Source organism: Ambystoma mexicanum, chromosome 3q (genome assembly GCF_040938575.1).
Source record: "Ambystoma mexicanum isolate Mex_15411 chromosome 3q, UKY_AmexF1_1, whole genome shotgun sequence".
Classification (NCBI taxonomy): Eukaryota; Metazoa; Chordata; class Amphibia; order Caudata; family Ambystomatidae; genus Ambystoma; species Ambystoma mexicanum.
In genome coordinates, this window is record NC_090926.1 from 624,143,505 (window position 1) to 624,158,174 (window position 14,670).

The 14,670-nt window shown below is 43.9% G+C and overlaps 1 protein-coding gene across 2 annotated transcripts in view; it reads left to right on the forward strand.

Annotated features, from left to right (window-relative positions):
* DNAH9 (dynein axonemal heavy chain 9) overlaps positions 1-14,670 on the forward strand; it is a 1,527,051-nt gene that overhangs the window by 1,158,313 nt on the left and 354,068 nt on the right. For both annotated transcript variants that reach the window (XM_069654516.1, XM_069654515.1), the window contains exon 56: positions 9,090-9,254. In XM_069654516.1, the coding sequence (XP_069510617.1) occupies positions 9,090-9,254 (165 nt within the window). The remainder of the gene's footprint in view (positions 1-9,089; positions 9,255-14,670) is intronic.

The following is a 14,670-nucleotide window of genomic DNA, read 5'->3' on the forward strand; positions in this document are numbered from 1 at the left end:
CATCCAGGGTATAACTGACTTCACTCCAGAGTAAACATCTCCAAGCACACATCATTCCTGAATGGCACAGTAGGCATAAATCCATTCTGGAATTACAGATGATGTGCTTGGCATAAACACAGCTGAAAACCATAGCAACAAGAAAGCATACAAAGGTTTAGTTTTATACAACAAAGCATACGAAGGTTTAGCTTTATACAACACATCCCCCTCCCTTATGAAATAAATGTCTTTATTGTGGGATATGTACCCACTGAACAGATATATACTTAGATCATTTTACTTTCGCGATTCTGGACAAAGACCAGACTTGACCACTTTCTACACACACAGCGTTTTTGAAAACTCGTGTAACCCTAACAGGCTCTGTGTATAACGGTTCCCCTTTCTTGGTAACAACAGCCTTCCTTATCCGTACCCAATCTCCAGCTTTGACCACGGTTATTCTCCTTGGGTGCTTCTTATTGACTCTTTCCACCCACTTGTTTTTTCGGGCTTCCATCCCTTTCTTTACATCATCCACAACCGCATCTGACGCTCTCGCCCTGCCCAACCAAGCTGGCGCAACACAGGTATTTGCCTTTCGCCCTCTCATAAGTTCAAATGAGCTAATCCCTGTTTCTACTCGCGGAGCCATCCTCAAAGCATATAGCCTGTCTCTTACTGCAAACTTTTTGTCAAGACCACATGCATTAGCTCCACAAATAGCATCCATAATACTTCGATTTACTCTCTCAACCATACCGTTTGCTTGGGGACAATACAAAGGAGTCTTTTTGTGTTTGATTCCACATTTGTACAGATACTCCAAAAATACTTTTCCCATGAATTGTGGACCATTATCCGTGAGAATGCTCCTGGGCAAACCCTCCCTTTCAAACACATCCTCCATGAATTCAATTATGCGTTGACACGTGACTTCCCTCAGGATCTTAAACCCTGTCCATCTCGAAAGGGTATCAACCATCACCAAAATGAACTTACCTCTACTTGCACCCATGTCTACGGGACCTAGAACATACATGGACAAATCTTGCCACACACCATCGGGAATGGTAGTTTTACCCATTGGTTAGGACACAGCTATCACGTTCTTCCCTGATTTGGTACAGTCACTGCACGCACCAACCACTTTCTCAATTTCGCGATCAATTCCTTGCCACCAGTAATCGGCTTTTATTACTTCTTTCGTTTTACAAATGCCAATATGTCCATGATGGGCACTATCAATCAATTTCCTCCGCAGACTGCCTGGAACCACCAACTTGTCCCATCTGTACAACAGCTCTCCTTTTACGGATAGTTAATTCCTTACTTCCCACATAGCCCTCTCTTCACCTGATAGTAGCCTTTTCTCTGGCCACCCATCCTCCACAAATACCATAATCCGCTTCCACATTTCATTGGCCCTTAACACTTGAATCCACTCTTGTTTCTGAATTATACCCTCCACAGTTGCAAAAACCATTTCATGTCCACCATATACATTACTTCCTTTTTCACCAGCATCATTCTCCAACTTCACTCTCGAAGCGTGATCAGCTTGCACATTCTCTTTACCAGCAACTACTTCTATTTCAAATTTATGACATTGTAGCCTGGTTACCCAGCCTGCCACTCTCCTTGAAACCTTGTTGAGGCCCTTACTTTCAAAAGCATTTTAACCATATGACCATTTACCTGTATCCATGCTGATGGATGCTTGCACTCATCAGAACCTGAACACTTTACCATATGAACGGTAAATATTTAATTCTCAGAAACATCAGCTTCTTCAGAAGATACACCGTCATATTCTTCAATTAGGAGGGTTCCCCTTCCACCTCCAATTCGATAGTTTTTACAACAATTCTCGAAGTGCCCCCACTTCTTACATAAACCACAATTCACTTGCCTCCCAGGGCAAATGGGAGATGTAGAAAAATGTTGTGAGCTCCCACAGCGAAAACATAACCTATCTTCCTTTTTCACATTAAATTGAGCGGTGTCCTTTTGAAACCGCCTATTATTCTGCTCACCACCCCCACCTTTGGCTTGGGTATTCTCATAATGTTTATTGGGCTTGGTTCTATGTTTTTTTTCCTTTGGGCACCCTCCCTTCTTATCTCCAACTCTTAGTACCTCAACACTTGGTGCTGATTTATTTTCCTTGAGGGACAGCTTCGCTACACACTGTAATGTGTGCTCAATTCTCTTTGCTATACTAATGACCTCCTCTAAGTTTGGATCGTCCTTTAACCAAATTTCCTCCCGTATTTTATCATTAGAGCAATGAATTATAAATTGATCTCTTATGTGTTCCTGTAATCCACCACCAAACTTACAATTGAGGGATAAATGTCTCAAAGCAGTTATATAGTCTTCAACAGTTTCTCCTTCATGTTGACATCTCATGCCAAAATGATATCGCTCCAATACTGTGCTAGTTTTTGACTCAAAATGCCTATCAAGTTTGGTCAATGCCAGGTCAAAATCATTTGTTCCCTCTTCTGAATCTAATTCGGAAATATCAGGAAGTATGTCATATATCCTCTGACCTTCATACCCCAAAAAGGCATTAACATCGCTACTTTACGTTCTACAGACATTCCATTCCCACACGTAGCTTTAACATAATGTAGGAATCCCTTCTTCCACGGGGCCCACTAATTTTTGGTGGACCTGGTGTGAGCATAAATACTTGCGGACCGGGGACTCCAGACAGGGCCATATTTATAACCTCTAAATGCTACGTAACACAATGCGTAAAATACCAGGTTAATATGCGTCCAAAGTATATGACACAACAAAAACAATTTTGCTTTCAAGATGTCAAATGGTGATTCTTAGAATATCGTCAAATATTGCCATACATAGCCACTCTATTTTGGCTATGCTTGTCCAGTCACCACCACAAAAATATCTCCTCCTTTGGGGGGCCAGAGAAAGCACCTTCTCTAGGCTGTGGTGCCCTTTGTCATAGACCCCTAATTCACCTTCCCACAGGGGGCCCTGGGCGAGGTTTCAGTATCCTTTCTCAATTCAGCGCCACATCCGCATTCAGCTGGGCTTGATTCAGCGCCACATCCACTTTCAGGCAGCTTCCATCTTCCAGCTTCCTGCTGATAGCTCCTCCTAATTCGCCTTCCCACAGGGGGCCCTGGGCGAGGTTTCAGTATCCTTTCTCAATTCAGCGCCACATCCGTATTCAGCTGGGCTTGATTCAGCGCCACATCCACTTTCAGGCAGCTTCCAGCTTCCTGCTGATAGCTCCTGCCAATTCCTCCTGGATGGTGGCTGCTCCTGCTGACAGCTCCTGGATGATGGTTGCTCCTGCTGATAGCTCCTGCCAATTCCTCCTGGATGGTGGCTGCTCCTGCTGACAGCTCCTGCCAAACTCCACTTCCAGTCACTGTTGGGGGTCTTGGCTTCTGCAGGGATCACTACAGACATCCCATCCTCGTCGCCATTGTAAAGAAGCCACAAACTTGGTAAGTGAAAGCCAGTTTATTTGGAACAGCTTTAGTAACTCACTTAAGACCCCCAACACAGGCAGCATCCAGGGTATAACTGACTTCACTCCAGAGTAAACATCTCCAAGCACACATCATTCCAGAATGGCACAGTAGGCATAAATCCATTCTGGAATTACAGGTGATGTGCTTGGCATAAACACAGCTGAAAACCATAGCAACAAGAAAGCATACAAAGGTTTAGCTTTATACAACAAAGCATACAAAGGTTTAGCTTTATACAACACTACCCTTGCATGAAGATGAGCTTGAGACATCGGGGAGCAGTATATCTTTGGCCCATCTCTCTTCAATAGCCCTAGCCAACCTGGAAAAACACTCAAATGGTGGCACTGACAATATCCCTGGCCCCCTTCTCTAAACTAGATGAGTTGCTTAGTGACTCTTTGAAGGATCAGGCCACCCTAATAGAAATGGCCCCCTACAAAATATTTTTTATAGAAGGTTTTGTGACTAAGATCCAAGACCGATTAGATAAAGAAGCAGAAACCTCAGTGACCTGGCAAAATCGATTGTGTGATTTGACAAAAAGAGAAAAAACAGACAAATCTACACTGATGGCATCCTTGTTAGAGGACTGTAAATGTTTGAGAAGCCAACATAAAGCTCTGCAGCTGACTGGGTCCAGGTTGGGCGAGGCAGTGATGTCTAGATCTCCCCTAAAAGAAGAGGGTACTGAGCCCATAGGGGCTCTGCAAATGTCACACCTTTTGAGTAATGAACGGTTAATGAGAAGTGACAGGGTGGAGATGGTCGAAGCCACAAATGGCGTACCAGCTGTGGAGACGCATAATTCAGCTAACCAGTGGCCAGTCGTCTCCACTGAACAACCTTTGTCAATGGCTCCCCTGATAACTAAAGAAATGAACACCTCAGTACCTGCAGGTGAGAATGTCTTTTCGATTTTCCAAAACTTACAACCAACTAGTGGGGAAAATGCAAACCGAGGGGGAAGAGCCCTCCAAGACAAAAAAAAATATATGAAAATGGGTCACAAACGAAAGTCCAATGGATCGCGGGCCTTTGTGAGAAATCTGAGGCGGCTGCCTCCTATTGACCCTCCTCTGAATTCCAAACGCTAAAGGGAAGATATCCCAGTGGAGGCCAGCGTATCGCATGACACCCAAGCAAGTCAAATAGGGCCAGAAACTCTTGATTAGCTGCAGTTATCTGAAAATGATTAAACAGAACTGGTCTCAGATTCTTGTCTGAGTGACCTCATTTAAACAATCGTTAGAGATCAAGAAGTCGATGATTGGAGAACCTGAGCCGATCTGAATTTGTAGAAATGTATCAAAAAGTGTCACAGATTACAAATGAACCCCCCTCTCATTCCTCATTGAATGGCCAGTTGAAGGGTCAAAGGGCAAACAAGTGCCCAGTCATACATACTTTTAGGCCTCTTGAAGAAAAGAGAACTAACAGTAAATGTGACAGCCTCTGTCCAATTGCATGAGGATCGTTCCACGGGCAAGCCAGCAATGATTAACTGAGAACAGCCTCAGGGTACCACACCAATGTTTGAGTGAATGAGGCCTCGACCCAATTCTCTGAGGGAGGCAAACCGAGTATGCCTTGAATGACTGCTGCCAGCGGATGATCATTTAATCCTAAATTGCTGTAACGTGATGAAATTGCTGCAATACATCCCGAAACAAAGATCCTTCACTTCAGAAGAGGTTTGTGCAGTTCAGTTTGTTAATGAGAAATGCACCGATTGGGTAATCCTGCATCTGGATTCAGCCCTAATAAAATCTACAATGTTGGAAATGAGCGACCATCTGCTCCCTCTGGGCTTTGAGCCGAGTGACTTCACAGGCAACAACGCAACCTACATTGATTGTGAGAACCCGGATCCGAAAGTAGATAATTCTAGTAATAGGAAAATCCTAATGCCAAAGGGTCGAGAAGCCATGCAGCTGTTCACTCAATCGACAAACCCCAAAAACTATCAATCGCTCTGTCACAATCGATAATATAACAGCAAGGGCTAAAACCCTAACAAGGGGGCAGGAGCCCCTGATGGGTGTTGGAAAAGCTCAAAGCTGGGCATGGCTCGCAGCAACCATGGCAGAACCTTGTCAGTATTAGAGCCAGATAATGGATGGGAATGAGGTCCTTTTGGTTGGATCTTGGAACTCTAGAGGTTTTGTGAAACTGTTCTCGAACATAAAATTGTGCTTGGACCATTTTGACATTATTTGCCTGCAAGAGACCTGGCTTTGAATCAAACCAATCTGCAAAGGCTATAAGGTATACCTAAGTGAGGCTTCCTACGGCCCACAGGGGAGGCCCATGTTCTTGTCTACTGATGCTGATAAAAATAGACAGTGCCCTAAATAAGTCTCCCAACCTACCCCTTATGTTCAGATGCTGAGGATGGAACGACAAAATGTGGAGGACACGAGGATGATGACCTTAGTTTTCCTAAACCTGTATTGGGGAGTAAATATGTGCTCAGATCATGGTTTTATTGACTGTATTGCGACACTCCTGGATGAAGCTTATATTAGTGAGGAACCCTCATATTATTGTAAGTGGAGACTTTAACCTGCACTACCAAGATCCACAGGGTGTGGTGCTGAGTGACTCAATGCTGTTGAATGGCCAGACAAAGATGACAGCCCGGGGGTTGGGACAAGGGTTAGGGGGGCCGAACAGGCATACCTGGACTACTGTTTTGTCTCCACAAATGGAATTTCGAGGTTGTGAAGATGCCGGCGAGTGACCACAATTTGATAGCATCGATCTGGGTGGTAACACGACGGCAGCTTCATACCGCTATGACAAATCCGGTCGAAGTGGCATGGGGTAGAAGTAGACTAAGAATCAAACCCTTGGAAGTTCCTCGGGTGGTAGCTCGGTTTGAGCAATTTGTATCAGACAATCCGAATGGAACGGAATATGGTTGGATTCTTAGAGACTATATGGAAGAACAGTGCCCCTGCGGAAGACCACATTTTATTCCTCTCCACATTTATAACAAAGTGATGGTAGCTAAGAAAGCGCTAAGATAGAATATTAGGAAATTAAGGCAAGTGAACAGTAATGCACGTGAGAACCAAATTAAAAAAAGGAACACAAATATCAGAATTGGTTCTTAGCGTGAAGAGCCGCAAGAATGCAACACGATGCAGAGCACATGTTATGGGTGGTTTGCAAAAACAATGCCAGAAATCTCTGGGGACTGCTCAAAAATGCTCTAAGCTTTCAACCGGCTCTTTCATTCAGGTACCCAAAGATAGATGGGTAGAGTTTTACACTAAATGGCTTGAGGCTGGAGAGGAAGGGGTCCAGAATAAAAGCTCTGACACTGGGGAAAAATGGTCTATTGACTTTGATAGAGACAAGATTAAAACAGTGATCGGGAAGCTAAACTCATCTAGGGCAGCTGGCCGGATAGCCTAGCAAATTACATTCTAAAAGAAAACGCTGACTTGTGGGCAGATTTTGCGGTCAAGATCTTTAACTAGGTACTGGAGACTAAACAGATCCCCGCTTCTTAGAGGGAGGCTGTTATAGTGCCGATCATTAAGAAAGGCGATTGTGACGATTCTAAAAACTATCATCCGATCGCCCTTCTGGACTCCCTGGGAAAACTGTTTGCATCTGTTTTGTTGAGAGACCTGAACACTTGGGCGGTGCGATCCAGTTGTCTCGTCCCCCATCAGGCGGGCTTCCTAAAAGGAGTTGGTACCTCATTAAACCTATTTCTGCTCAACCTTCTGAAGCTAAGAGCCATTGAGACCAGAGCAAACATCTACCTGACTTTCATGGATCTCCAACAAGCTTTTGATGGCGTGAGCAGGGGGAGGCTTTGGTCCAAACTGTTGATCTTGATTTGCCCTCCAAATTTGGTGGAGGCAATCAGGGCACTGTATAAGGGCACCTCTGTTCAAGTGAGATTATCGTCAGAGGTTGCCCTTTCAAAAAAAATGTATACAATTCGGGGACTGAAGCAAGGCTGCTCTTTAGCTCCCATTTTGTTTAATTTGTATGTTTCCAATCTGGGAGAGTCCCAGCAGATGATCCAGGCATTTCCATCCAAGATCAATGCAACAGATCCTCCCTAGGTCCTGTATACCAAGGATTTAGCTTTCGTGGACCAAACTCCAATAGGGCTGCAGCGCAGACTAACCACTTTCTCGTTGTATCTTGAATTGAATGGCCTGCAAGTGCAAACAAATCTAAAGTCCTAATCATGTCATCAGCTCATAGGAAGTCCAAGGGATCATATCCGTGGGCGGTAGGAGAGGAAAGACTGGAAATTGTTGAATCTATTGTCTTCCTGGGAACTATAGTCCACAAGAACTTCAATGATAATGCCCATTACATGATGCTACGAACCGAAGTTAAGACATCAGCAGCCCAAGGAACTGCTCTTCATAGTAGAATATGGGACCTTCTCAGTATTACCACTGCTTGCTTTCTATAAGCAAAGAGTGGTCCAGATTTTAACGTATGGAGCAGAATCCATGCTGAGCTTAAGCCAGAAAGTATGGGGTCTTCTGGAAGGGTACTTTTGGCGAAAGGTGTTAAGACTGCCCAATTCATTGCCAGTAGCTTGCATCAAATTTGAGCTAGGGTTGCAATCTATGGAGTCAATCGCAATGTTGAAAACTATCCCTCTATTTAGGAAAAGCATCACTGTTGATAACTCACTCCCTTTTGATATCCTGAGGCACAGATTGGCATCCTCAGATGCTTGGTTCGGGGTTTGGAAAGGGAAATGTGTGTCCCTTCTTGGGTCTTGTGACATTTCACCAGAAATGTTAATTGAAAATCTGTCAAAGGTGAAAAAAAGGATACAATAATGGGATTGCGTCTCCACTCAGAAGTCCAAAAAGAAATATAAGCTGTTGTTGTTATCCATCCGAGCGAATAGAATGCTAAACCAAATCCCCTTCTACCTACAAATGTTCCCATCAGCTCACTATCGTGAGCTATTTATGCAATGGTGCTTTAATATCCTCCCAACAAGAGAGGTTCAATGGGCTAAGAGACAAAAAATAAAGGATGCATTTTGTAGATGTTGTGGTAAGAGGGAGGGCATAACCCTTATTCCATCTTGTGGTGACCTGTAGAGCTTTGGTGGAAACAAGGACCCGATATTAGGAAGACCATACAAAACAGACAGGTTCCCTATCGTCCCTGGGTTGGTGGGAATTTTTTTTAATTGGGGACAAATCAGGGTTGGTCTTAGCAGGAATGAAATTCATTGAATGCTTTTTTAAGGATTTTAGGGATTCATGAATTGTAGATTTTAAATGAGAACTCATTTTGTATGATGTCTATTCGGGCTTTTATTGCATTTTAAGATTGTATGTTCGAAATAATGATGATGTTTTGTTTGTGAAAGGTTTGTTTGATAAAAAACCAGAAACAATAAAAAAAAAGGATGGATCTTGAGATGTGCCATCACTGCAACACAATAAACACACTATCCTTTGAATCATTTATAAATCCATGAGCAGGTTTGCCAAACATACACCTTTTAGCTTATGTTGGTATGTGCCGTTGGAAGGTTATTTATTATTATACCCTATGCTTATGCTTTATGTCCTATGCTCTTTCTAGTCGAACCTCACAAAGCAACAGAATGGGTTTAAGATCACCTTGAAGACCTTGGAGGATAATTTGCTTTCTCGCCTCTCCTCTGCTTCTGGAAATTTCTTGGGAGACACAGCCCTCGTGGAGAATTTGGAAATAACAAAAAAGACAGCCGCAGAAATCGAAGAGAAGGTAAGGAATCATAAAACACGTATATGCTGTAAGGATGTCCTGTACATGCACATGTGTGTTAGCGTCAGGAAGTGGATATCGACAATAGGTTTGAAAATGTAAGGTACAAACATAAACTATCATGAAGATGTCTAATGAATGCATTCAAAATAAATTCAGTGCATGTTCTCAAAGCACAGACTGCTTTGCTGCTTGGTAAAGTAGACACACATTTGTCCTGAGGGCTCCATTTTTAATTGTATTTCGTTTTCTGAAGTTTCATTGTTCATGTTCATTGTTTTTGTTTCACTGTTCTCCTGCAGCCTTGAAGTACGTCTTCATTGGGTGCTGAATAAGCGTCACCTTCTGGTGGCAGCAGTTTTTCCATTTGTATGTGTCTTAGTCTGCTGTACTCCACCTATAAAGTAAATCTGACTTTCTTTGGTTAATAGTGGACTCTATCAATATTCAGACAGTATCATATGTTGCCTGTGTCTTGTGTGCCACTGTCACTTTAGCCGACCAAATTACAAGACAGAGGTTTTATCTCCTGTACAGGACTCCATAGCTCTTGATCTAGGGTAACACAATAAAATATATAATCATAATAGTAATAAAAATAATAATGATGATTGTTCAGAACAACTATACCCTCGAAATACAACTGCCTTGATTATTGTCACTCTGTTTCCTAACTCTGTAACATCACCTAAACGGTCTCCTTAAATATCCAACGTGAGAAGCTGTTCACCTGAAATTTTAAAAGATGGCATAGCCTGTCCTGCTTGGGCTCTTAGCTGAGTTTGACCAGTCTTCCAAATGTTGGCAGGTCTGGAGATTACGTTTGTCCAGTATGCTGATAACGGTCTACTTTTCTTCCTTCAATTGGTCAGTGTGAGTCTTAATCTCCTTAAGACGCTAACAGGCTCCTTTTGATGATCTCGCTAAAGGGCAGAGAGAAATTAACTGATGTGCAGAAAAATTCTTGTTCACTGGGCAGACCGGTGTGCGGAACGGGAAATCCTTTCTATGCATTTCCCTGGTTCGTGCAGAGAATAGTCATGCATCGCCTGCAGCGCATTTGGATTTGAATGGAGAGGAATACATCTCTATGTATTTTATCTGCTCTTTTGCCCATAAAAAGGGCATTTACAGTCCGTGGTTGTGACAGCCGCTATGTTTTTACATGGTGAAAGCAATTACCAGTAATCGCTGTGTGTGCGTAAACATGCTAGTGCATTTACTGCATGCGGTGTAAGGCACAGCAACACTTGGAATGCTTGAGTTTCCATGCCTTGGACCGCATATAGCAATGATCAACAAATATCCATCGGGAAGTAGCAGCGATCTGCGGCGTACCCGAAGAACGACTCGGAGCAGAGGGCATGTTGGTTTACAATGCTTTCATTTAATTTAAAGAAAATGCCTTAATGACCCTGCTGCTAATAGATATGTTCCCAACCTACCAAACTAAATGAAGGGTGGTAGTCAATATTAGTCAAAATAATAAAACTTATCCTCTGTCCAAATCATAAGTTCTAAAATGGCCCTACCACGTATAAATATTGACCAAATAGGGAAAATGGGCACTATAGGTGCCCCAGTGTTCTTTATTCTGCCGTCTCCTAGGGGTTACAGGAATCTCTCCTAGTATCACGTTTCTTTCTAAGGAGATATGTTGTTCTCGAGTTCATGCTCATCTTGTCACAGTTCAACAAAGAAAATAGGGTTTCCTCAGAGAGAACTTTTGTAAATTCTCTAGTTCCAAAGGAAGTAAATTCTCTCAAAGATCGTAGATGAAGGGCTGTTTCCTTAATCGTCCTCTACCTACTACGTGGGTATCTCCCCACGAGAGGCCAGTCTTGCTTGATTCTACTTTCCCCTTGGGATGATTCTTGCTTTGCTGTATAGGGCCCTCCTTGCTCCCTTGTCTCCCTTGTTCCCAGATTCTCATCACTACATAGAGATATGCGTATCTCCTCCTGAAGTATCTTTCCACTGTTTAATGCAGGTGCCTTTGAGCCATTTGGATGATTACAAGGTTCAGGTTATCAGGGTTCCCGTAACCCCTCCTAGTATGTGTCGGGTAGCACTTTTTGGCTGGGTTGCCCTTCATAGAGTTTTGTACTGTTTGTTATTCCTCCCCTCGACTCTGGATTTAATCTCTGTGCCCCCCTCAACTGGCAGGAACCTGTGTACCTTCTCTATAGCAGGTGCTGCTCCCGCGAGGTGGCTCCGGTCAGCTGACGCTGGCGTTCACTGCATCTACTCTGCATCTTCTCCTGTACACAAGCGGCAGTGTTTCTTCACTCACTGCCTTGTTACTCTCTTTCTGGTTTCTCATGGTGCGAGCAGGTGTCTCAATCCCCTCTCTCTCGCCAGGTTCGGTGTTGTTTCTTGGGCTCCAAGCCCACCACATCCTCCACGTGGTCACGCCTTCCCTCTCTGTCGGCTCCGCTCGGCCTTGCCAACTCTGCACAGCCCTGTGCCTCATTGGCCAAGTTTCTCTCCCTCTCCAGCTTTTCTGCCGGAATATCTCTGAGTCACTGTCTGTACCTCCTTCTGGGACTTTCTCCGCACTAACAGCTGGTTCCGCTCAACAGCGTGGCTCCACTTCCCAATGATGTCAGTACGTCAGAGACTCTACTCTGCATATTATGTCTCCTCCATTCAAGTGAGTAAGTCCTTTTAAACTTGGTATCAAATATGAAAGGGGTGTGTTTCATTGCCCAGCCCTTTGGAGGATCAACACTGCTTTGGTCCAACTGTTCAAATGTAATGCCTGCATTATTTGTAGTTCTACAGCTGGCAGACAGATACACTTCTAGTATTCCCATGTATGCAGAAAATGTCTCAGTGATAGGGAGTTCCTTACTGGAATGCAAGTCCCTGTCCTCTGGTGCGGAGTCACTCCCAGAGAGGTCCCACTTCCCCTAACCCCTAGGGAGGGTTTTGCGTAGCTGCTTCACCTCCTGAGACTCAAAGGGGGGTGGCTCCACCCAGGGAATAAGGGGAGAAACCTCCCGATTCATCACAGATCCCAAAAGTGGTCATAGTGCTGCTGCATTCGACAGAAATCGGTGCAAATGAGTCTGTTGGTTAGTTTTTAGATATTATCCACTACTCATTGACTTAAATCACTTACAATCTTTAGTGTTTTAAGGCCATACAGCTCTAAGTTCTCATTAGCTTGTCCTGTATATTTTATCTTGCTTAGAATATTATTGCTTTCTTTTTCCAAGGGTAATGTCTAGAAATACGATGTGGTTGTTGCTTTACATTTTGTATACCTTGAGCTGTTTTGTCATTTATGTTCTTTTTTTATTAGCACAATTAGCTCTCATTACCATAACATTCAAAGAGAGGATCAAATACAATTAACTACGACAAATCAAGGTTTTGATTGAAAGATTCGGTGAATGTCGTAAGCTTGAAGAAGCCTGTACGGAGAGAGGCATGCTACCTTCTCTCTGCTAATGTGTGGAAAGTAAAAAAGGCAGTGCTAACAAGAGCCTAATGGCCTATTGGCTCGTAATGTCTGAACTGTTGTAATAGTGGTGTACCTCTTAAAACAGCTTTGTGTTTGATGCGCAGCTTTAAAGGCTTTACATTGCTCTACTGAATAAAGTGCTATGGAATTAGTCATACCATTCCCTCTCATAACCAAAATGGACCTCCACATTCTGCACCTGTTGGAGGCACATGGCCAGATATTTGGGTAGGTCCAGGCAGATACTATTCCCATAAGTTCACATCCAGATCACTGGCAAGAAAAAAGTGTTTTCATTTTATTTTCTGAGTGAACATCAACATTAAAGAGGGGGATCTCAGGCTGCAGGGGTGCGTTGTGTGGTCTGAGTCCAAGAGAGGTATCAACAACAACCAACATTCCCAAGTTCATGACAGCTGTGACCCAGATCTCACGAGCGGAACTTCATCAACCGGTATCTAGTAATTTTGCTTTGTTTCCCGAAAGCGGTGTTAGAAATGCGCATCTAGGAGAGTCTAGAACACTTACTGCAGTTAGAAGTGAGTTGAGAAAGTTCTCAAAGTACTTTGAGGTGGGACATATTATGCTAGAGACCGAAAGACTGCCTCTGGGCATGGACCAGGAGCAGAGGCGTATACAAAATCTTTAAATGCCCACTCCGCAGCGCTGTGTGTGCATCTGCAGGTGTGAATGTCACTGCGGTGGGCCCCACTACATGAGCTTCAGGCCCCACTTGCTAGACAATCCTGGCTGCGCCGCTGTCCAGAAGGATAACACCGCACTTGCTCTACTAGATCAACAGCGCTGCAAATTGCGGCAGGCTGAAGGGATAGAAGCTATTCCAAGATAGTCTGAAGTGGCAAACTAGAGCATTAATAGCAGGTTATGCACTCATGCTGCTGGAACTGCTGCCAGTCCAGCGAGCAATTTTCCATCAATAGCCTCCGGGATCTTTTCTATCTCCGGAGAGGAAACAAAAATATGGATTTGTGGTTTTGATATGTTTGTTGCACCAGGCATCGCCCACCTCCACGTGCACGATTTAAGCATTTACCATGAAAGTGGCCATGCTACAAAACTGTTAGCTCCAGCCACCTTCTGGAAACTCGGTTAATCGTTTCCAGGAATTGCCTCATAGTGGCAGTTTGGATATCGCTTAGTAAAGGTTTACTCTCCCGCATCAACTACTATGTATATCCCTTTTTGATTACCAATGATCGTATATGTAGTTTTGTATTGGGTATTACTTCAGCCATTCAAGATTGAAGATCTGTAAATGAGAGGTGATATTTTCCCACCCAATGTTGTTCATAATGTGGCATGAAGAGCGTAAAACAGCAGCGAATCGTTGCACGCAAATCTCTTGCCAATACTGCGTAACTCGCCTCATGATTCTTCGGCGTCACTCTGCGTGCATGCAACTAGAACGCTCTCGCGCAGAAACCATTCACCAGTCCCCGTTGGGTGTTCGTGGACTCCGCGAGAAGAGCCGTTTCGGCACCTGTAAATGAAACTGCATTGCTGCGACTGGAAGAGGCACTTTCCCCCGTGCCATTAATCTTCATTGCTGTTCCTTCAGTTCCGAAAGCAATGAGGTAATTGCACAGACCATCGGTTTCCAAACCCTTATCTTCCTGGTGATGCGTCTTCCACGAATGGTGGGCCTGAAGTGAGGCATAGTAAAGGAATGATTAAACATGTGCTGCAAAGCAGCTTTCCCTCCAAATGTCTGCTTCTAACATATAAACCTGTAATGCTTCCCAGCATGACTTCATTAGCGCGTTCACTTCCCGCGCTTTTCTGTTCAACTACAGCGCTAAGAGCTCCATTCAAACTTCATGCAACGAGATTCTGAGCTATAGTTATGGCCCACCACTTGGAAACCACTGCTGGCAGACACGTTTTCCTTTTGCCGTTCTGGAGCATCCTTACACAGTAACTCTACCG